The sequence below is a fragment of the Rhinatrema bivittatum genome, chromosome 7 (genome assembly GCF_901001135.1).
Source record: "Rhinatrema bivittatum chromosome 7, aRhiBiv1.1, whole genome shotgun sequence".
NCBI classification, from domain to species: Eukaryota; Metazoa; Chordata; class Amphibia; order Gymnophiona; family Rhinatrematidae; genus Rhinatrema; species Rhinatrema bivittatum.
This window is the reverse complement of record NC_042621.1, coordinates 54103379-54126780: the sequence shown is the minus strand read 5'-3', so window position 1 is coordinate 54126780 and position 23402 is coordinate 54103379. Positions and strand designations below refer to the sequence as shown.

The following is a 23402-nucleotide window of genomic DNA, read 5'->3' as shown; positions in this document are numbered from 1 at the left end:
GAAGAGCCAGGTCCACGAGATAGCTCAAGTGGAGAAGCTTACCTATATGCCGAAATGTAAACTGCCATTGTACGATAAAATTTGGTCTCCTTATTGGACTTATCAAAATGCTCATCCTCTCTAAGTTTTACTGACCAGTTCTCATTGACGGGCGTGTGATTTTCTTATGGATATATTTAGATATTATTGATTATCCATTTTCCGTGTTTCTGTTCAGGTTACTTTGCAACTGTACTGTGCTCTCTTCCAAGGGATGGGGAATGGGAGGGAGGGGATTGACATACAAAAACAACAATGTATTTGTTACTCTAACTGATTGTATTTTACACTTAAAATACTAAAATAGTTATTTAAAAAAACCCCAAAAAACATTAAAATAAAAAGGGCCATTAAGTTTAAGCTGTATATTCAGACTGCTAATATTTAGATCAACTGGAAATACTATTGGTCTAGAAGAATGCATCTACAACTTTGTGCATTGTACAATATCTTAAAGGAAAACAATGTTAGAGAGAATGAGCACTGCGACAGGACCAATGGCAATATATAATTATTGCTATATTTTTGCCCCAGACCCTATATCAGCATCCCAACTACCTACCTTATTTTTTCAGAAATTAACTTTTCCTCTAGCCTCCACCTTGCCTCCTGAGTCAATCCCAACCCTCTAAATACTCATTTCCCCCATTGATATTTAAATTTGCTAAGCAAACTCCTTAAGAGCACACAGGATGCTCAGCCATTTCTGATCCAAGCATGAGGTGAGTGAAGTGGACTCTGTCCTCAAAAGCTCATGCTTTAATAAATTAGACTATAAGGTGCCACTCAACCCCTGTCTTTTAAATAAATGTATCCATGCATCACGTCTAATTCTTTATATTTTTATCCTGTATTGAATTGTACAGTTATTCAGCATCAAGCTTTCTCGGTTGGCATTTGTTCCGTTGTTACTCCATTCGTTTTCGTATGTTCTTAAGTTCTTATGAGCAATGCTTAATGCTCTGATGTTTTCAGGTTTCTCCAACGTCTCAAATGTACTTTTGCTCTAATTGTTTAAGGTTTTATGTAACGCCCTCCGGCGGCAGTTCTGTTTTTACTGTAAACCGGTGTGATCTGTATACTTTCTTACAGGAATGTCGGTATATAAGAATTCAAAATAAATAAAATAAATAAATGTAAGATATACTTCCACTTTATGTTTTAATAATTGAATTATTAGAATACTGAATTATGAATGTATATGAAAGATGCATGAATAAGTGGTAGCTATGGTTGAAACTGTGGCAATTGATACTACTGCTCACAGGTTTGTGCTAATTCACCCCTTATGTCAGACAATATATGTAACCAATGTTACTGAGACTTTTCACAGTAGTTTCCTTAATTCACAGCTACTGACTTTGGAGAGACAGCTTGAGTGTGGCAGTGTCTTAATGGTATCAATGTAAACCGGTGCGATATGTATTGTATACAGGAACATCGGTATAAAAATAAATAAATAAATAAATAAATCGAACTGTTTCCACTTTACAGTGATGAACCTGACAGTACCCAAGAGATATTCAAACACATTTACATTCTTTTTTTATAACATTCCCTCAAATGGTACCTTGGAATAACATTATCCCGGAGTTCTTTCGGTGGCTCTTTGTTCCAGCATATTTTGACTTTCACTTCAAATTCACTTTTTACAACAGAAACAGTTTGATTCTTCATCAAGGAATATTTGAATCAGCTCAGCTACTATGACTGGACATAGATAGGCTGTATTTAACTTGTTATGGACCTTGTTAAGGCAAAATATTTAAATGGAGCTAATTCGGGTTTGCTGTGACAAAGGGTGTGAAGACTTTATGCAATCAAGACTTTTTTTTATTCTTATTTACTTTTAGAATATTTATATATTTGCTCTTTCATGATGAAAGTGTAGAGTAAATTTGTAGATCAGCAAAACAAAGTCTTACTTTAATTCATTTTGTTTGTTTGTTTTTTTTGTTTTGGGTTTTTTTTTAGACAGCCCAATGTGAAAAATATACAAGAGTGTGAATGGTTTTGCAGAGCACTATGGGGCGGATTTTCAGAGCCCTGCTCGCCTAAATCCGCCCAAAACCGGGCGGATTTAGGCGAGCAGGGCCCTGCGCGCCGGTGAGCCTATTTTACATAGGCCTACCGGCGTGCGCAGAGCCCCGGGACTCACGTAAGTCCCGGGGTTCTCCGAGGGGGGCGTGTCGGGGGCGGGCCCGGTCGTCGCGGCGTTTCGGGGGCGTGTCGGCAGCGTTTTGGGGGCGGGTACGGGGCGTGGCTACGACCCGGGGCGGTCCGGGGGCGTGGCCGCGCCCTCCGTACCCGCCCCCAGGTCACGGCCCGGCGCGCAACAGGCCCGCTGGCGCGCGGGGATTTACTTCTCCCTCCGGGAGGCGTAAATCCCCGGAGAAAGGTAAGGGGGGGGTTTAGACAGGGCCGGGCGGGTGGGTTAGATAGAGGAAGGGAGGGGAAGATGAGAGGAGGGCGTTAGAGGATTCCCTCCAAGGCCGCTCCGATTTCGGAGCGGCCTTGGAGGGAAAGGGGGTAGGCAGCCTTGCGCGCGCCGATCCAGGATTTTAGTGGATACGCGCGGCTCCGCGCGTATCTACTAAAATCCCGCGTACTTTTGTTTGCGCCTGGAGCGCCAACAAAAGTACGCCAACGCGCCTTGTTTAAAAATCTACCCCTATATGTATGAAAATAAAAAGGAGATGACTAAGCAAACTGTGTTAAACCACCAGATGCTGGACCGAAAATATCAGTTAAAATTCCAACCTGATTGGTTGTTCTCCAAAAGATTCTTCCTTCTTGAGGTTTCATCAAGACTGGCAACTTGAGAAGGTTTTGGAACTTCTGCAATCACATCATTCTTGACCTCTAATTAAATAAAGCACATTTAAATGAAAACCTTCACTATCTTCCTTTAATCCTTCTTCCCTGTACGTACCTGGATCAGTCCAGACAGTGGGTTATGTCCCCAATCCAGCAGATGGAGTCAGCACAAGCTTTGAGGGGGCGTATCCATATATACTACTACCCCCTCTGCAGGAGTTCAGTATCTTCTGACTCCAGCAGATGCGAGTAGGGGAATCAGGCTTCCCCTCCTTTTTCTTCACTTTCTTGCTTGATTATGGCTTGTTGTTGTCTTTTTTTCTGTGGATCAAGTTTGTATCAAGTTTGTATTAAGTTTAAAAAAAAAAAAAAAAAAAGGCAGAGTTCTTTCAACTTCTGGGGAGTGGCTTATCTTCCTTGTCTCTTCTCTGCGGCCTTGCTGTTTATTTCTCGTTGCAGCCAGGGGTAAGTTTGTTTTTCCTTTGTAGTTTTTTCCTTGACAGCTCAGCCCCCGGTGCCCGCGAAAGCCGGTGGAGCCGGCCTCTTCGCTCTTTACTCCCTCACCTGCGGCCATTTTACAGCTCCTCATGGGCTGCTGAGCCATTTAGGGAAAGATGTCTGGGGCGGGTCGTGTGGCCAGGAAGGCCCCCCCGCGGCACCCTCCTCTATTTTCAGACAGCGGGCAGTGCGGGCCGACCGGGCCCCCCCGCAGCGGCGCCTTTGTGCGCGTGGCCCCCCCCCCCCGTGGCTTTTTCTTTTCTCCTGCAGCGATCCCGATGCCGCGGCCGTCCCGCTGTGCGGCCTGCGGAGACCCGGGGTCCCGGATTTCCCGGGAGGGCATCTGTGCACGATGCCTTCCCAGGGGGGAAGGTACCTCACAGTCCCTGACTGATTTCTCTTTTTTGCCCGGGCGGTGCGGGCCGGCCACTCCGCCATTTTTGGCGGGAACGGCGGCCATTTTACATTCTGAGCGCCCTGAGGCGCAGGCCACGAGGGGGAACGGATCCCTGGAGGCCACGAGGGAGAACGGATCCCTGGAGGACTCTACCAGCGGGGGTGTTCCCCCGATTTTGGTGCAGGAACCAAGCACCCAGAGCCAGGGAGCAGGAACCACGCCGCCCCCGAAGCGCACCCAAGCAGGCCGGGGTTCTCTCCGGAGTTTATCCTGCTCATGCATACCGCTTATCTGCAGGGGCTGGAAGCACCTGTGGGACACCCCCCCCCCCCCTCCTAAGATCCCTCGGATGTCGCCCTCGACGCCGGCCCCCCCCCGACCCTCCGGGAGTGGGGGCCTCCCGCCTTCCTACCCGGGTCCGATCCACGCCCGCGGCAGTGGGGGCGGTGCCAGACCCAGCGGGACATGGACTTGACCTCCCGGACGGGGGACAAGGGGACGGCACACAGGAGGGGGATGATCCGCGTACCCTACGCCTCTTCCAGAGGGAAGAGCTGGACGACCTCATCCCCCAGATCATCCAAGAATTAGATTTGGATCCGCCACCAGACCCGCCTGCCCCAGTAGCTCCCGCTGTCATCACTTCTTCAAGGAAGGGAGATCCTGTCCTGGCGGCACTCCGGCCGAGGGCTCGGGCTTTTCCCATTCATGACTCGTTTTTACAACTTCTCACCAGGGAATGGGACACCCCGGAGGCCTCCCTGAAGAGCAGCCGGGCTATGGAAAAGCTGTACCCGCTCCCCGAAGATTTTCTGGACCTCATCAAGGTCCCAAAGGTGGACTCCGCAGTGTCGGCGGTCACGAAGAGGACGACTAGCCCAGTGACGGGAGGTGCGGCGTTGCGGGACACACAGGATCGTAAGTTGGAAGTTTTCCTTAAGCGGGTTTTCGAGGTCTCCGCTCTGGGTATGCGGGCGGTGATGTGCAGTTTGCTTGCCCAGCGGGCTAGTCTCCTTTGGGTGCAACAACTCCTCACGTCTCAGAACCTGCCGTCCGATGAGGCTGCCCAGGCAGATCGGCTAGAAGCCGCAGTGGCGTATGGGGCGGACGCCTCGTACGACCTTTTTCGGGTCCTCACAAGATCCATGGTTTCGGTAGTGGCAGCACGACGACTACTGTGGCTACGCAATTGGGCGTCTGATACGTCCTCTAAGTCCAGTCTGGGCTCTCTTCCCTTCAGGGGCAAGTTCCTCTTCGGGGAGGATTTGGACCAGATCATCAAGTCCCTGGGGGAGAACGCTGTTCATCGGCTGCCGGAGGATAGGTTTCGACCATCCAGAGCGTTTTCTTCTTCTCGGACCAGAGCCAGAGCGCAACGGCGCTACAGGGGCTACAGACAGACGGGCTCCCGGCCATCCGCCCCCAGGTCTCAGCCCTGGTTGCGCGCCTTCCGCGGGCATCGGCCCGCACGCACTACTCCCGGAACCGGGAACCCCTATACCAAGTCTTCACAATGATGCCAGTCTCGCCCACTCCCCTGTCCCCAGGATTGGGGACCGACTAACGTATTTCTAAGCGGAGTGGGCACGGATCACCTCGGACCAGCGGGTCCTGGATACCATAAAACACGGCTACGCATTGGAATTTGTCCGCCCCCCGCAGGGAAGGTTCATCTTTTCCCCCTGTGGCTCGGACCTCAAGAGAGGAGAGGTGCAGCTGACTCTGGACAGACTCCGGGAGATAGGCGCTACTGCGCCCGTACCCTTCGGAGAGGTGGGCTCGGGCCACTATTCCATCTATTTCGTCGTACCAAAGAAGGACGGTTCCTTCCGGCCTATCCTAGTCCTCAAGGAAGTCAACAAATCCCTTCGAGTAGTTCGGTTCCGCATGGAAACGCTCCGGTCAGTGATTGCGGCGGTGCATCGGGGGGAGTTCCTCGCCTCCCTGGACTTAACGGAGGCCTACCTGCACATTCCCATCCGCCCGGACCACCACAGTTTCCTTCGTTTCAAAATTCTGGACCAGCATTTTCAGCGCTGCACACCTTCACCAAGATCATGGTAGTTGTGGCGGCAGCTCTCCGGAAGGAGGGCATCCTGGTTCATCCTTATCTGGACGATTGGCTCCTCCGGGCGAAGTCATTCGATCATGGACGCTCAGCGGTGACTCAAGTAGTACGGTTTCTACATTCCCTGGGATGGGTAGTGAACTTCTCCAAGAGCTCCCTCATGCCCTCGCAACGCTTGGGTTTTTTTTGGGGGCAACTTTCGACACCCTACTGGGCAAAGTTTTTCTGCGCCAGGACAAAGCTCAATCCTTGCGGGATCACACACGACGGTTCTCTGCGTTACCAGAGCCCACCTCCTGGGACTACCTGCAACTCCTGGGAGTGATGGGGTCCACCATCGACCTTGTACCTTGGGCTTTCGCGCACCTCAGGACCTTACAGTGGGCGCTCTTCTCCCGTTGGAAACCAGTATTGCAGGACTATCAGATGATTCTCCCGCTCCCACAGAATGCCAGGGACAGTCTGGGCTGGTGGTTGGATCCACCGAACCTGGCCCGTGGCATGTCCCTCGATCTGCCAAATTGGGTGGTGGTGACCACCTATGCCAGTCTAGCAGGCTGGGGTGCAGTCTGCGATCGAAGCGCCACGCAGGGGACGTGGTCCACGGTGGAGGCGAAGTGGTCAATCAACCGTCTGGAAACCAGAGCGGTCCGGCTAGCTCTGCGACATTTCCTCCCGCTTCTTCGGAACCGAGAAGTCAGAATCCTATCGGACAACGCTACCACCGTGGTCTACATCAACCGACAAGGAGGCACGCGCAGCCCGCAGGTCGCGCTCGAGGCGGCGCTGCTGATGCAATGGGCGGAGCGTCATCTCGTCCGGCTAGCGGCCTCGCACGTCGCCGGTGTGGACAACGTCCAGGCGGACTTCCTCAGTCGTCAACTGCTGGACCCGGAGAGTGGTCTCTCTCCAACAAAGCAATGCAACTTCTCGTCCATCGGTGGGGGGCCCCCCACTTGGATCTGATGGCGTCCGCTCTCAACGCCAAGGCTCCACGCTTCTTCAGTCGCCGGAGAGAGCGCGGAGGGAGTGGATGCCCTGGTCCTCCCGTGGCCGCCATATCTTTCTTTTCCACCATGGCCCCTGGTGGGCAGGATGCTCCGCAGAATAGAAAGCCATCAGGGGACCGTGGTTTTCGTCACCCCAGAATGGCCCAGGCGACCCTGGTTTGAGGACCTGCTACAGCTGGTGATCGACAGGCCAATCAGGCTGGGGCACCTCCCCCAGCTCCTACATCAGGGCCCGGTATTTTTCGAGCAGGCAGAATTCTTCTGTCTTGCGGCCTGGCTTTTGAGAGGCACCGCCTCCGGCGTCGGGGCTACCTGGAGGCGGTAGTATCCACGCTATTGCGGGCACGAAAGACATCGGCCTATGTTCGAGTCTGGAAGGTGTTCGAGCTGTGGTGTACCAGCCAGGCCACGAGACCCGCTAAGGCTTCTGTACCTCAGATCCTTCAGTTTCTACAGGCGGGGGTGGAAAAAGGGCTCACCTATAATTCACTACGGGTTCAGGTGGCCGCCCTTGGTTCGCTGTTGAGCGATGGGGGCTCTCTTCTACAGCATCCTGACATTGCTCGTTTTCTCAAGGGTGTCAAGCATATGCGTCCTCCGTTACGGGACCCTTGTCCCTCCTGGAGTCTTAACCTTGTGCTTTGCTCCCTGTCGGGACCACCGTTCGAGCCGCTGCGCAGCGCAACGATAAAGGATCTCACTCTCAAGACTGTATTTCTTGTGACCATCTGTTCCGCTCGACGCATCTCGGAGATGCAGGCTCTGTTGTGTAGAGAGCCCTATCTCCGTTTCTCCGACTCTGGAGTTTCGCTTCGCACCGTTCCCTCCTTCCTTCCGAAGGTGGTTTCTGCATTCCATGTGAACCAGACGGTGGAGTTGCTGTCCTTCTCTTCCTCAGAGCCGAAGTCTCTCCGTCTCTTGAATGTCAAGCGCACTCTGCGCCTCTATCTGGAGGCTACAAATGAGTTCCGGACCTCTGACCATCTCTTCGTACTCTGGGCCGGTCCTAAGAAGGGGTCTCAGGCCTCGAAGACTACCATTGCCAGATGGCTGAAGGCCGGCATTGCTGCTTCCTACATTGGGTCGGGTCGGACTCCCCCACCCGGAATCGTAGCGCATTCTACACGTTCTCAGGCGGCTTCCTGGGCGGAGGTTCGCTCGGTATCCTCGCAGGAAATTTGTAGAGCAGCCACCTGGAAATCGTTACACACGTTCTCGAGGCACTATCGTCTGCACCTCGCCTCTTCGGTCTCTGGACACTTTGGCGAGCAGGTTCTCCGAGCAGGCCTCGCAGGACCCCACCCGATTTAGGGAAGCTTGGGTACATCCCACTGTCTGGACTGATCCAGGTACGTACAGGGAAAAGAAAATTATTACTTACCTGCTAATTTTCGTTCCTGTAGTACCATGGATCAGTCCAGACGCCCACCACGTTTGGGTTCTTGATCCTGCTCAGCTCTGCGCTACTTCTTGCTCGCAGTGTTCTGTGTCTTCACAGTCGTTTCTTTTCGCTGTTTTTCACAGCTCCCTACAAGTTGGTAGGATGTTTGCGGTTTACTTGTTGCGGTTACAATTGTTTTCATTATCTGTTTCCACAAACTTGATCCTTCGGGGGTTTCTACTCTGGCTTTGATATACTCGATACTGAACTCCTGCAGAGGGGGTAGTAGTATATATGGATACGCCCCCTCAAAGCTTGTGCTGACTCCATCTGCTGGATTGGGGACATAACCCACTGTCTGGACTGATCCATGGTACTACAGGAACGAAAATTAGCAGGTAAGTAATAATTTTCTTTTTTAAAACTAGTTTAATTTAAACTCTGTTAACTGTGAAAAGGGCAACCATATTGCTTTTGTTTGAGAAGGAAAAGTAAAGTATATATTTTGTTCATATTTGTGGCAGCTACAGAAATACCTTTATTAAATAATAAAACAGAATGTCAAATATTTGACATAAAAATGTAAAGAAAGTGTGCATGTGTGCGCACACGTGTATATGAAAATTGTGCATAAAATAAATGCAACCAAAAAATCATATCAAGGATGTCAACATTCGTATAGAAAATAAGAGAGTATTGGGCAGAATCTCTACAATTAAAATGAATATTTTACAGAGGTTCCTTTATTTGTTTCAGACCCTTCCAATATTGCTCCCCAACTCCAAGCTAAGAATCTAGCAAAAGAAACTTCTTCATTTTATTTGGAGACACAGGCCGCCCAGAGTAGCACGATCGGTCTTATACCAATCCAAATTAAAAGGGGGCCTAGGCATACCTAATCTATTATGGTATTGTATAGCTGCCCAAATACAATCGATCATAGACTGGTACAATACCAAATCGGTGAAACATTGGGTCCAATTAGAGCAGTTTTGGATAAAAGATATGCCTCTTCAGGCTACCTTATGGCAACCTCGTTGCTCTTGGCGCCCATGCTCTACAATGGCACCCACCACACGACATACCTTAAAGCTTTGGTCTAACTGGAAACATCGGCTAGTGGGTTCATCCTCATATTTCCACTCATCTTTTCTTTTTCATAATTTCCAGTTCACTCCTTCTGTAACTGTACAATCTTTTAAAGCTTGGAATAATAGAGGGCTGTTTCTTATTGAACATGTATGTTTAACTGGAAAGTTGATCCCCTTTAGCATTCTTCAATCCACATATCAAATTCCACATTCGGAATTTCTCTCTTACCTTCAGATTAAACATTATATAGCTGATATACAAGCAAGTTCAGCCCTGGCACATGTAAAATCCCTTTTTGAAGGTTATTGTTCTCAGGCTGACATATGAGGGGTTGATTTCTAAGATATACATACTACTGAATGCTAATCAAAGGGACAAACCCGTCCACATAAAAGCTTGGGAACAGGATTTAGGAACTTCGCCCTCAACTGAGGATTGGTTCAACATTTTTCAATCACAACATCTTCAACATCCTCACTGTTGATAGAAAACAGCTATAAGTTATTATTTAGATGGTATCTCCAGAAAAGCTCCATAAGATATGCCCTCAACTGAGTGATTTGTGTTGGCGGGGTTGCTCTTCTTTAGGATCCTTTCTTCACATGTGGTGGGACTGTCCATATGTACAATGCTTGTGGCAGCAGATATCTACCATATTATATAAAAATGCTGAAGAGCATAATCAATCTGTTAAAGGAAAAAGGATTTTTGAACCTCCTGGCTCCGGCTGAAAATTTATCTACCCAGATCCTATTCCAGCAAATCTGCATTGCCAGACGAATGGAGATCACGTCAAAGTAGAAGCTGAGATGTGCCCCAACGAGCCAAGACGTGATGTCCCGTCTGGACAGAGTATGTACCATGAATAAACTCCAGGCAGCCAAGCACTACAAGTTTGACAGATTCTCTTCAGTCTGGGACCCCCTACTTAGCTTGGAGACATTCAGCTTTAACTTAATAGTTTATGACCCAAGTTAACTTCAGGTTTTAGGGTATTAGGGTTTTCCTTCAAACACGATGGTACTCCATGGGACACAAATTATCGAACACTTAGCGGTGAACCTATTGTAAACACATTTTTCTTTCTGTTATCGGCAGCAGGGGGAGGGAAGGGTCATTGGGAATAAGTAAAACTATATCCCGCCCTCTACCCTCCATGTTACTTGATTTCACCATTTGTTATAAAGCGCTCTATCCAGTTTGTAATCGTTGTTCCCCCTTGACCTCACCCTAACTCAGTTCTCTGCTAGGGTGTCCCAGTGTTACCAATTTTGTTACCAATTTGTTACCAATTTATATAAGTTGTATAAGTTGTATAATTTGTATAAGTTACCAATTTGTTACCAATTTGTATAAGTTGTTATCTTGTAAACCGGAGTGAAGGCAACCCGCTATACTTCGGTATAAAAAAGCCTCGAAATAAATAAATATTTATTGTCAATGTATAATGATAGCCAAATTATGTTTTGTGGCAATTTAAATGTTTATGTTACCTTGAACAACAATAAAAATTGCAAATAGAAAAAAAAGAAAATAAGAGAGTATTAACAGAAGTCAGTTCTTAAACCCAAATTATGCAAAAGCACTAACATTTTCTAAATCGGTAATTTTGTAATTGCCCACATAAATTCAAGTCAATTACCTGCAGTCTTGACACCAATTTTCAAAAGGAAAGTACTCACATACTTTCCCCTTTGAAAATGATCCCAGAAAAACTACATATACATTTACACCTGCATGCATGCAGATTTTCCGAAAAGTGGCACATACTTTTGAAGATGCAAAAAAAATAAAATAAAATAAAATATATATATATATATAGTGAACATGTATGTTTAACTGGAAATTGATCCCCTTTAGCGTTCTTCAATCCACATATCAAATTCCACATTCGGAATTTATATCTTACCTTCAGATTGTGAATAAAACCTTTTGAGACCGGTAAACGCTGAAAGAATGGCGCTTGAGTACAAATTGAAAGAATAAGCATCCTGACGGTCGACCGGGATCACTGATGGAAAGAGTATGAGTTGGAAATATTAAGCCTTGGTTGATCGGGATGGCTGATGAACAGAGCGTTAGTTGTAAACATTAAGCCTTGGCACTTCTCAATTGTTTGGAACTTCTTTTGTCCAGCTTTGAGGTCATCTTCAAACCCATTGTCCATGCGTGATTTACAGCTCCGTTGGAAAATACTTGTGACCTTAGGAGTATTTTATCAGTAATTCAACAAAGCTGAAGAGAGTGGTCATGTCAGTGAACATGTGGGTTCAGGAAATGTGAACAGTGCTTATAATTGAAGTAGACTGATTTAGCCGTGAGGCAACATTGAGCCCAGTGATTTTTCTGACTCACTCCTTGATGATAAGGTGGGAGAGAGTTCAGAATCAAGTGGTTGGGGTGATTTACTCATTGTTGATCGTTCCTCTTTGAAATATTCCCCTGAAGAAGCCGGGAAGGTGAAACAAGGGCCTTATTGGGAAAGGACATAATGTAATCAGGAACACCACAGATGAGAGTTGAACTACGTGTTACATCTTAAATATTCACATGTTAAATTATAGATTATAAAATGGGGGTTATAATGTTTTAAAATTTTTTTTCCAATGAATATTGATTGTTAATAACAGTGTTATCATGTGGATATGATGATGAATGAATAATTCTACTCAGTCAAATGATATTTATCAACAGTGACCAATATTGCATGGTTTAAAAGGAGATATACTACATTTGAGGGTGTTGCGACCATCGCTGCCCATCTCCCCTCCGCCCTCCTTACCTCTTTGGCTTCCATCAACCCCTTCCACCATGTTCTCCAGAGGCCTAAGGGCGCATGCGCTGCACGGCCCCGACTTAAGTACCAGCAGTGGCGCGAACCACAGGGGCGTCCCCCTGAGATGACATCATCATCTTCGGATATTTAAAGGTCTTTCATTTCGCTAACTAATCGAGTTAGCAAAGGGATTCATACCTAGCTGCCTCCAGGAATCGCTGCGGATGGGATTCGCTCTCCGCATACCTTGCTACTCTGCCTCCTCAGACTTTACCAAGGGTACCCGGGGGCCTCGCTCTCTCTTTTACTTTTCAGGTCGCAGTCTGGAACCGGTACTCGCTCCTCGAGGGCCCACGTTCCCGGATCTGCTACTGAATATAACTTCTGCCAGGAAGTCACCGCTGCCTACAACACTAGCGAGTTATCATCTCTCTCTCAGAGCTTTCCCTGGAACCAGGTACTCGCTCCTCGAGGGCCTACTTCATTCCAGCTCCTGGGCTGTTCTAAGAGACTACAGTGTGAGTGTTACCATCAAGGTTCTGTTCCTGAACTCTGCATACTCTGCCTACTCACTATCTCAGTTTCTCTACAGCTCAGCCTTCCTGGGATTGCTGTTCCAGTGCCTGAGGGACTACAGCCCAGCCGGGCTCTTCCAGCTCACTACTGCCACCTCTGGTGGTTCTCAAGAACTGTTTAATAAAAGAACTTGTGTGTGTTTGTCTCCCAGCTCTAAGCCTGACCGGTGGTCCCTCTCGGAGGATGTGGTCATCTGCCACCGACCCAAGGATCCACCCACAACCATCACAAATAATAACAGAGGGTTAGATCAAGTCTAGCAATAGTATAGAGGTAAGGGCTGTGAATAGTGGTATATGCAGGTTTGCACATGATTTGATGTATGTTTAAGTGTTGTTTTACTTAAAAGAATAGGTGGATTATATTCATAAGGTTATATTGGGAATGAAAAATGTTTTTATTAAATTTATATTTGAAATAAAAACTGTTTTAATACATAATCAAAAAGTTTTGATGTATGGTGTTTATTAAGACATACTAAAGTGCTTTTTTCTATTCTCCATTTTTTGGGGGGTAGTTTTGTGTAATACAATAAGCACGAGTTTTATATATATATATATATATATATATATATATATAAAACTCGTGCTTATTGTATTACACATACTACTAATTGTATTGTATTACCCATACTACTAATGCCAGTAATAGCTGTGGCTAATCCCTAAGTCAACTTGATTAATAGCAGTTAATGGACTTGTCCAAGAGCATATCCTTTCCTTTAGTAAGGGCAAGTCAATCCTAGACCTGCCCTCTGCTTCCAACATTTGAATTGTAGTTAGCCTTTCTTCAGGTGAGCTATGCAGGTATGATTCCTGCTCGGCATTGGAAACTGATAAGTGGCTTCTCTAGTCGGTAGTTTGCTAGATATGTTCCTTCTTTTGGCTGAGTTTAGTGTTCTTGTTAGTTGAGAAACATGAATGGTTGGCTGTTGATAATAAAGTTCAAGTTTAAACAGTTTAGTCCACAGTTTGGCTTTTCTAGAGAACCTGGCAGGCTGATGTTGGGGCAGGACTATATAGCTGTGATGACAGCTTTTGCTCTGTCTCCATTTGCTGGCAGAGGTGCATAATCCGCCCTTTGGGATTGACCTGCCCTTACTAAAGGAAAGCAAATGTTGCTTACCTGATGTAACAGGTGTTCTCACAGGACAGCAGGATGTTAGTCCTCACAAATGGGTGACATCGAGGATGGAGCCCTGTACGGAAAACTTTTCTGTCAAAGTTTCAACAAGCTTTGACTGACACTAGCACACTGGGTGCACTGAGCATGCCCAGCCTGCAATTATCCCTGTGAGCCACAGGTGTCTCCCTCAGTCTCGTCTTATAGCTAAAAAGCGCAAGCGAAACTAAAATAAAAGTATACAGACCCAACTCCGCGGGGTGGCGGGCGGGTTTCGTGAGCACTAACATCCTGCTGTCCTGTGAGAACACCTGTTACATCAGGTAAGCAACATTTGCTTTCTCACAGGACAAGCAGGATGGTAGTCCTCACAAATGGGTGAGTACCGAGCTGAGGATGCCCGGGAATGCACCAGATACACCGCAGATGCGCAAAGGCGTAACGACTGAGGTGGAAATGGGAACGGAGGGCATCCGCAACACCATAATGGGTTCGTGGAAGGATGTTGGGTAGTGAATTGAAAAAAGTAAGAGTAGGCAGACTGGCCAAACATGGAGCATGCCGGCTAGTCAAATGTAAGCAATAATAGGCTGCGAAGGTATGGAGAGGACTCCAGGCTGCAACCTGATAAAAAAGTACAAGCAGCAGTAACCAAAGGGAAGCTGTTAAGGCTAAGACGGACACAACAGTATGTGGATACCCACAGTGTTGTAGTGAAATGTCTGCTTGTTGGTAGGAAAGGAAATATAGACCACTTAATCAGAAGGATTAGGTCTGTGTGGCCACTGGAAGTAGCAGCTTGACCCTTGCATGAAGGAAAGAGTCAAGTGGAATTCACATGGAATGCAGTGCAATGTAGATAGAATGTAAGTGCAGCATTACTGTCCAGGAATGTGGAAAACCCAGTCTCTCCCTAGGGCGAGAGAGAGAGGTTAGGAAAAATTAATAGAGTATTTCCTGAGGAAAGGAGATACAACATCTACCTGAAAAGGATAGAAAGTTGAATGCGTAGAACTACTCAGTGGCAGAGGAACGGAGTCAGGTGAGTATGGAAAGAGTGCATAACTCACGGACCCTGCTGGCAGGAATGACATTAAGAGGGAAAGAAGTTCCCTTGCCAAACTGTGGAAGAGAGGAATGGAAAGGCTCAAACGTAGAATGTATGAGACTTATAAGGAGAATATATATGTTCATTCCGTGATTAGAGAAATAGAGGCGGCTTGATCAGTGGATAATCCATGGTAAGCCGACTCAGAGAGGATTACCGAAAACGGGAACCCAACTCCCAAAACGATACACCTCCTAAGAGAAAGGTGTATCTATGTGGAGGATGTCTGGAGAACAGAATCCGAGGGAGTAAGAAAAAATGGTGGAAAAGTAAAAGGGGTAATACCTCTTTTTTTTTTTTTTTTTTTTTAGCGTCAGGAGGTAAAGCCTGCCATATTAAACGGCAAGATTTATGTTTAGAAGGTTTTGTGACGCTACCAGAACCTAAGAACATCAGTAAGTCTATGATTTGGGACTGACTGGTGAGAGAATAAAAGGTTACTGATATGATGGATTGAGAAGTATGGGAAAGCATACTGATCTCAGTCAGGGAGTGGGGAAAAGAATACTGAACCCCATCCCAGTTCAACATTAGAAGAATGCTGGCTACGAGAGGCAGCAGAAGAGATATATTGAAGAGGCCTTTGATGGAAGAAAAGGCATCTAAGGGAACGCATAGGAAACATGTGCAGGGAGCAGAACCTGTGCATCGTATGGAATGATGCAGACGCCGAGGAAAGTTTAGTTAAACTCAGCGTTAAAAGATTTGCCCTGTACACATGTAATTGAGACCATTCGAGAGGATAGAACCTACGTGGAGAAGGTCAGATAGAGCGTTCATTAAATCTCTTAGATATGTGGCCCAAGGACGCATGAAGTGAACAAGGGCCAAGGGTAGAGCTGCGCAGCTGTCTAGCAGAGCAGCTAAGAGGTAATGCGTGCTTATGAGTTGGAAAGCACATTGTCCCTATGCTGTCTGTCTGTATGCACAAAGAATTGTTGCAAAAGCAGTATTGGAAGGCATAAGGGCATAACTCATGGGTGCAACGTCCAGGAAGTTTATGAGAAACTATGCTGGAGTGCAATAGATGCATAATGGGTTGACAGCTTTCAGGAGAAACTTTATAACCCTAAGGAATTGCGAGCATGAGTCGAAGGAGACTAGGTCCTAGTTCGAACTGGGATAAGAATCAGGGACGAAAGCAATGAAACCACTTAGGTCCATTGAGTATAGAATGTCACTGAATATAACCCATAGCAGTTTTGAATTATGAGAAAAATGCATAGTGGGAAGAAACCCCATAGCCCAACCATGAAAAGTTGAAAGGCTGAGGTTATGGAAAATATGTGCAGGGACATATAACAATGTATCAGAATGTCTGTGTGCATGCTGGACAAGAGGGTCTTAAGACTGTGGTGTCCAGAAGTGTTACAGAAGGGATTTATGGCAGTGACAGTAATCCCAGTTAGGAAATGTATAGTGAGTCCTGAAAAAAGTGAGAGCTCCTTGCATGTACTGAAAGTGGTTAGCAGTAGTCTATGCAAGGAAAGTGAATGATGTTACACTCCGCAGAGAAAACAGCATTCACCAACAGTGATGCAAGAGACAGTTCACTTACCGAAGCTGGTGCCAGCGGCACAGCTTGGGGTTGTAATGTTGACTCACCATAAAGCACATAGAAACATTAAAATAATGTACTTACTGCAGTATGGAGTGATGGTAACCAAAGATACCATTGTACCTGTGACGTCTAAAGAAAGTTGGATTTTCTTAGGTCCAGGATGTGCGGAGAGTAACTATTTTCTGTTAAAAGAAAGAATAGTGCAATTAAAACTCCCCAACCCCCCTCCCTTCTCCCCTCTGCACTTCGTAGCGCCTGGGGGAGTGTACCGGGACTTTGGTACAAGGTGGGGTGGCCGCTCTGATATCTGACCAGATGGGAGACCAGGAGGTGTCCCAATGGAGGATATCATGTAGGCTCCTGCAGGTGTGTGAGCGGTAAGTGGTACCCGCATTTCTGTATGCTGTACAAGGAGACACTGAGACCTGTGGCCAGGCCTCAAGGTGGACTTGTACATGGGGCAATAGTTGCTGAATCTCATGTTTAGCAGATCAGCCAATGCAGCTGGACCTTGGTTGGGAGGGAACCAAGAGTCAGAGCATTGGTCGGCACAGGGACTTGTTACTGACAAGAGAAGAAGCCCTGCTGCAATCCCAAGAAGATAGAGGGGTTCTCCTGATATTGTGGCTAACATAGCTAACATAGCGATATGTGACACTAATACAGTTCTAAAAGGCACATGACCCAGAACTTTTCGAACCACGGTCCGAATGGGAGAACACAACTCTATGGGAATGCCGCCGAAGCGGGTACTTACCATCCGACGTGGATCGCCGCAAGACGAGCCGGTGAAGATTGTTGACTCCGACGGTCTCCGGAGTCCTCGAGGGTAAGGCCGGGGACGTAAACGTCCATCTCGCTCTGAAACCCGGTATGGTGGCACAGGTACAGAGGAGACAGGCCAGGCGTGAGTGGCGTTTAGACTGCTAAGTGTAACAGATGGCCATAGTCCCACACCACTTGACGGTGGGGCACGCCAGGAACAGAGGAGCCCTAACGGAACTCATGTTCCCTTCCCTCGTCACAGCGGCTCGATGTGTCGTGACGCCAATGCAGAAGCTGTCGGACCTGGATCCGGAAGTTCTGGATCACCAAGGACTGCCAAAACTGTAGGAACAGTGCTGATGGCAGTGGTGATGTCGCTCTGCCCGAGCGTTGTCCAGCCTGGAGAAGGATGGCACCGATGTGCTGGATGGCGTCAGCGGCGGACGATCACGATGTCGGCGATGATGGGTGCCACGGTGCTCGGCCCGGTCTTTCCCCAGCGCCGAGATGGAAGCCCTCGTCGTCCTGGAAGGCGATCGATGACGAACTGTCAGCACGCCTGCTCTGCTCCTGACACAATGGAGTGTCTTAAGCTAATACGGGGCTTAAAAAAGAACCCAAAGCGTGGAGCAATGTGAGGAGGCGAGGGTATTATGTGGCGGTGCTACATGTCGGTATTGACGATATTGAAGGCAACCTAAGGGGCTTCGAGGATATCATCAAAATGGGTATGAAAAATCGTCGATGACTGGCCAGGAGAATGATGACAGTGACGGGCACCGACAGCAGTGGCATAGGTATCTTTGAAACGATGTGGAATCGAATAATCGAAAAACATTGCCGTTATTGAAAAAGATACCGGCATCGACTGAGTCGAAGTCGAATCAATAGGGCGTCAAGGACACCGAAGGAAAACGGAGGTGTCGAGGGCATCGATGCATGGAGGCGGGCATTTATGCCGTTTGTGGCATGGCCACGGGCATCAACTATAGGGCCACAGACGTTGACGGTATCGATTTGGACAGACTCAGATTTCCAAGTGTACATGGCATCGGTGCCCCAGACACGTGTGTCGGTGGCATCGATATGGACACGTATGGAATCGATGGCATGGATCTCCCAGTCGATGAATTCCATCCCGGCATCAACGCCAGTCCTGGAATCGGCATGGGCATCGATGCCAGCCATAAGGCTGGCATTGGCATCAACGCCCATCCACGGAATCGAGCCGGCATGGATACCCACCGATGGGACCCACCTGGGCATCGAATTTCACCGATGGGAGCAGCCTGGCATCGACTGCCCTCGATGGATGCATTCTAACATAGATGCCCATGGATGAAACACCTGGGCATCGGTGTCCATCGATGCAAAAGGACCTGGCACCGATGCCATCGACGGACGGTCATCCGGCACCAATGCCATCGACGGACAAGCCATCCGGCACCGATGTCCATCGATGGGGACCATCCGGCACCGATGTCCACCGATGGGGACCATCCGGCATCGATGCCCACCGACGAATCGATGTGGCACCGATGCCCACCGATGGAAAAGGGCTGGACATCGGTGGGGAGGATGGGGCATCGATGGCATCCCCAAAAGGGGGGGTGGCATCGATGAAGTGACCCTGGGATCGTTAAAAAGTGTCTCGGGCAGCGGTGGCGGCGACCCGAGTATGCATGGCAGTGACTAACAGCGTGTGCGTCAATGGCATGCATCCGGGTAGGGACGGCACCGAGGAAGCCCAAGGAAAAAAACAGTGCGTAGGAGGAAAAAGCCTGGTAGCACTGAAAAGCAAAAAACATGGATAAAGGCATCAGGGCACCGTGGGGGGAGGGGCGCTGATGACATATAAAAGCCCAGGGCGGTTTAGGAGGGTCCCGGTGTAGCGATAGGGTATCGACTGCGTGAGGATACCAGGGAACGAAGGACTTGAAGCTACAGAGGTCCTAAAGTTAAGGAAAAAATCCCTACCCCACTAGCATAAGCAAGCAGAGTGTCACAGAGATACTCGCAAGCTGTTTAAAGCTAACTGAAAAATGGGGGAAGGGAAGGCTTCAGTCAGTTAACAGCCTTAAGATAGTGACAGGAACCGACCGAAAAATAAGAATTAGTACTCACCGAGCGTCGTAAAAACGTACGCGGAGGGAGACCTGTGCAGGGAAAAGTGTTTTTTGAAGTGAAAAGTTAAGTGTTTCCATGAGGTAATTAGTTAAAAAATCCTCACAGAGCTCCAACCGCTATGCTGACTGCAGAGCGGAAAAAAGAAGACTGAGGGAGACACCTGTGGCTCACAGGGATAATTGCAGGCTGGGCATGCTCAGTGCACCCAGTGTGCTAGTGTCAGTCAAAGCTTGTTGAAACTTTGACAGAAAAGTTTTCCGTACAGGGCTCCATCCTCGATGTCACCCATTTGTGAGGACTACCATCCTGCTTGTCCTGTGAGAAAAGAAATTATCAGGTAAGTAGTAATTTCTCCTTTTACCTTCAGAAATGGGATTTTAGCAAATGCCTCTCTGTGCATACTTTTACCTGTAGTGTGTAGGGGTTTTTACTTGCTTAGATTTTATTTATATATATATATATATATATATATATATATATATATACACACACACACACACAATACAATAATATATATATATATATATATATATATATATATATATATATATAAATAAAATCTAAGCAAGTAAAAACCCCTACACACTACAAGTAAAAGTATGCACAGAGAGGCATTTGCTAAAATCCCATTTCTGAAGGTAAAAGGAGAAATTACTACTTACCTGATAATTTCTTTTCCTTTAGTAAGGGCAGGTCAATCCCAAAGGGTGGATTATGCACCTCTGCCAGCAAATGGAGACAGAGCAAAAGCTGTCATCACAGCTATATAGTCCTGCCCCGACATCAGCCTGCCAGGTTCTCTAGAAAAGCCAAACTGTGGACTAAACTGTTTAAACTTGAACTTTATTATCAACAGCCAACCATTCATGTTTCTCAACTAACAAGAACACTAAACTCAGCCAAAAGAAGGAACATATCTAGCAAACTACCGACTAGAGAAGCCACTTATCAGTTACCAATGCCGAGCAGGAATCATACCTGCATAGCTCACCTGAAGAAAGGCTAACTACAATTCAAATGTTGGAAGCAGAGGGCAGGTCTAGGATTGACTTGCCCTTACTAAAGGAAAGGATATGCTCTTGGACAAGTCCATTAACTGCTATTAATCAAGTTGACTTAGGGATTAGCCACAGCTATTACTGGCATTAGTAGTATGGGATCTACTTAATGTTTGGATACTTGCCATGTACAAGTAACCTGGATTGGCCACATTTGGAAACAGGATGCTGGGCTTGATGGACCCTTGGTCTGACCCAGTATGGCAACTTCTTATGTTCTTATGAAAGGAAATTATCAGGTAAGTAGTAATTTCTCCTTCCTTAGTGTTCTGGCAGGTCAATCCCATCAAGTGGGATATACCTAAGCTAATCTTGAAAAGGGTGGGAGGCTGCCAGCAGTCCAATCAATACCACCCACACAAATATAGCATCCTCCCTAGCCCTAATAACTGAGTAGTACTACTTGGAGAAGGTATGGAAAGATGACCATGTCGCCGCTTGGCAAATTTCAGCAGGCAACAAAAAACGAAGCTCCACCCACAATACCACCTGAGTCCTCGGGGAATGCAGTCTAATCTGTTTCGGTAACGCAATCTCAGCAGCCACATAGGGTACCGTAATGACTTCCTTAACCCAGCGAGCAATCATTTTCCTTAGTGTAGACAGATGGACTTAGCACCCCACCATGGCTGCCTCATAATCAAGAATCATCGGGGGAACCTCCCCGCCCCCGAATGCAATACAAGCACGGGTAAGCCAACTCTTATCTCTAGTTCAGACACCCATATTACCAGGTGTCGGCGCTTCTCAGTTGAGTGCCCTGGCGGTCTCCAGTTAGAAACCACGTCAACCAATTCAAGTTACTCAAGTTAACCAAGTTAATCAAAACTATCCAAAGACACATATATCCATAATTGCTTTTCAAGGAGAAAACTGGAGAGCAAAGCCTTGTGCACAGGTATAAGTAGTGCTGATGACAGATTGAAACCTGACTCGTCTCCAGCTGCTGTCAGGAGCACACTTTACCCATTGGTCCAGAGTCCATCTGTGTACACTAAGGAAAATGAAATTATCAGGTAAGTAATTTCTACGTTGCTAACTTCATGGAATGCCCCCTAGTCCTTCTATTATTCGAAAGTGTAAATAACCGATTCACATCTACTCATTCAAGAGCTCTCATGATCTTAAAGACCTCTATCATATCCCCCACCCCCCCCCCCTCAGCCGTCTCTTCTCCAAGCTGAACAGCCCTAAACTCTTCAGCCTTTCCTCATAGGGGAGCTGTTCCATCCCCTTTAATCATTTTGGTTGCCCTTCTCTGTACCTTCTCCATCGCAACTATATCTTTTTTGAGATTTGGCGACCAGAATTGTGCACAGTATTCCAGGTGCGGTCTCACCATGGAGCGATACAGAGGCATTATGACATTTTCCGTTTTATTAACCATTCCCTTCCTAATAATTCTTAACATTCTGTTTGCTTTTTTGACTGCTGCAGCACACTGAGCTGACGATTTTAAAGTATTATCCACTATGATGCCTAGATCTTTTTCCTGGGTGGTAACTCCTAATATGGAACCTAACATCGTGTAACTACAGCAAGGGTTATTTTTCCCTATATGCAACACCTTGCACTTGTCCACATTAAATTTCATCTGTCATTTTGGATGCCCAATCTTCCAGTCTTGCAAGGTCCTCCTATAATGTATCACAATCCGCTTGTGATTTAACTACTCTGAATAATTTTGTATCATCCGCAAATTTGATAACCTCACTCATCGTATTCCTTTCCAGATCATTTATATATATATATATATATTGAAAAGCACCGGTCCAAGTACAGATCCCTGAGGCACTCCACTGTTTACCCTTTTCCACTGAGAAAATTGACCATTTAATCCTTCTCTCTGTTTCCTGTCTTTTTTTTTTTTTGTTTAACGTTTTTATTGGTGAATATCAGATTAACACTACCAATAAACAATATAAAATACAATTGTATCACCCGAGTTTTCATTATTTACCCTAGGGCACCCCCCTCCCCCCCCCCCTTATACTTATCCATCCATATACTTTTCTAACAGACTAGTTGATAATGAGTAACCCTATAATGAGTCACGATGCACAGTACTTTAGCGATAATCTGTATATTAACCCACAGTCCTTCTTGATTAGAAAGCACCATCATGACTAGAATATCAGACGAGATGAGAATAGTTCACTGTGTAATTACCACATGTCCTTAAGTGACCCAAGAATCACGCCAACGTAGGTAGGGATCCCAGATTTGATGAAATATCTGCAGATTCCAATGTCTCTCTGCACTCAGCTCATTCAACGTGCATACCTGGTCCAAGCGTCCGAGAATGGCTGCGAGTGTGGGGCTCGTCTAATGCCTCCATGCTTTCGCTTTCTCTAACCTAGTATTTTTATTTATTTAATTTTATATACCGGCAACCGTTTGCACATCGTGCCGGTTTACAGATAACTTAAAACAAGGATATATATAGGCAAAGCCTTTACAAGGAACATTGTGTAACCTAGAACATAGTAACAGATCAATAACTAAATAAATAGGGGAGGGAGGGGAGGGGGTGGTCGAGACAAAGGGGGGGGCAGGGGGGGGTGAAGACGGAAACATGAGGAGAAAATATGTACAGGGAAACAATGAACAAGTGGTATGTACATAGGTTGTGTGCAATATTTGAAAATGCGCAAGGGCAACAGTGAAAGGGGTAAGAAGATATGTACGGTGCTAATAAGAGATAAATTATTGTGTGCATGATAAGTGGGGGGTTTGTGGTTGTCTTGAGGGGATGGGTGTAGGTCCTGTGGTGGGGGTGTTAGTACTAGTACTAGATGGAGGTTGGGTTAAGGTGTTTATAGGTGGTGAAGGTGATTGGGGGTATGCTTGGAGGAAGAGCCAGGTTTTGAGTTTCTTTTTAAAGGTGGGTGTGGAGGTTTCGGTGCGAAGGTCAAGTGGCATGGAGTTCCACAGGGAAGGGCCTGCGAGGGAAAGGGCCCTATTGGTGGTGGAGATGAGTCTTGTGGATTTTATAGATGGGGGGATA

General features: G+C 46.9%; 1 protein-coding gene across 4 annotated transcripts in view; it reads right to left on the bottom strand.

The window, feature by feature from the left end:
- CEP89 (centrosomal protein 89) overlaps positions 1–23402 on the bottom strand; it is a 491071-nt gene that overhangs the window by 390703 nt on the left and 76966 nt on the right. For 3 of the 4 annotated variants that reach the window (XM_029608396.1, XM_029608398.1, XM_029608395.1), the window contains one exon: positions 2800–2901. The exons of the other annotated variant lie outside the window; for it this stretch is intronic. In XM_029608396.1, the coding sequence (XP_029464256.1) occupies positions 2800–2901 (102 nt within the window). The remainder of the gene's footprint in view (positions 1–2799; positions 2902–23402) is intronic. 4 annotated transcript variants of the gene reach the window in all.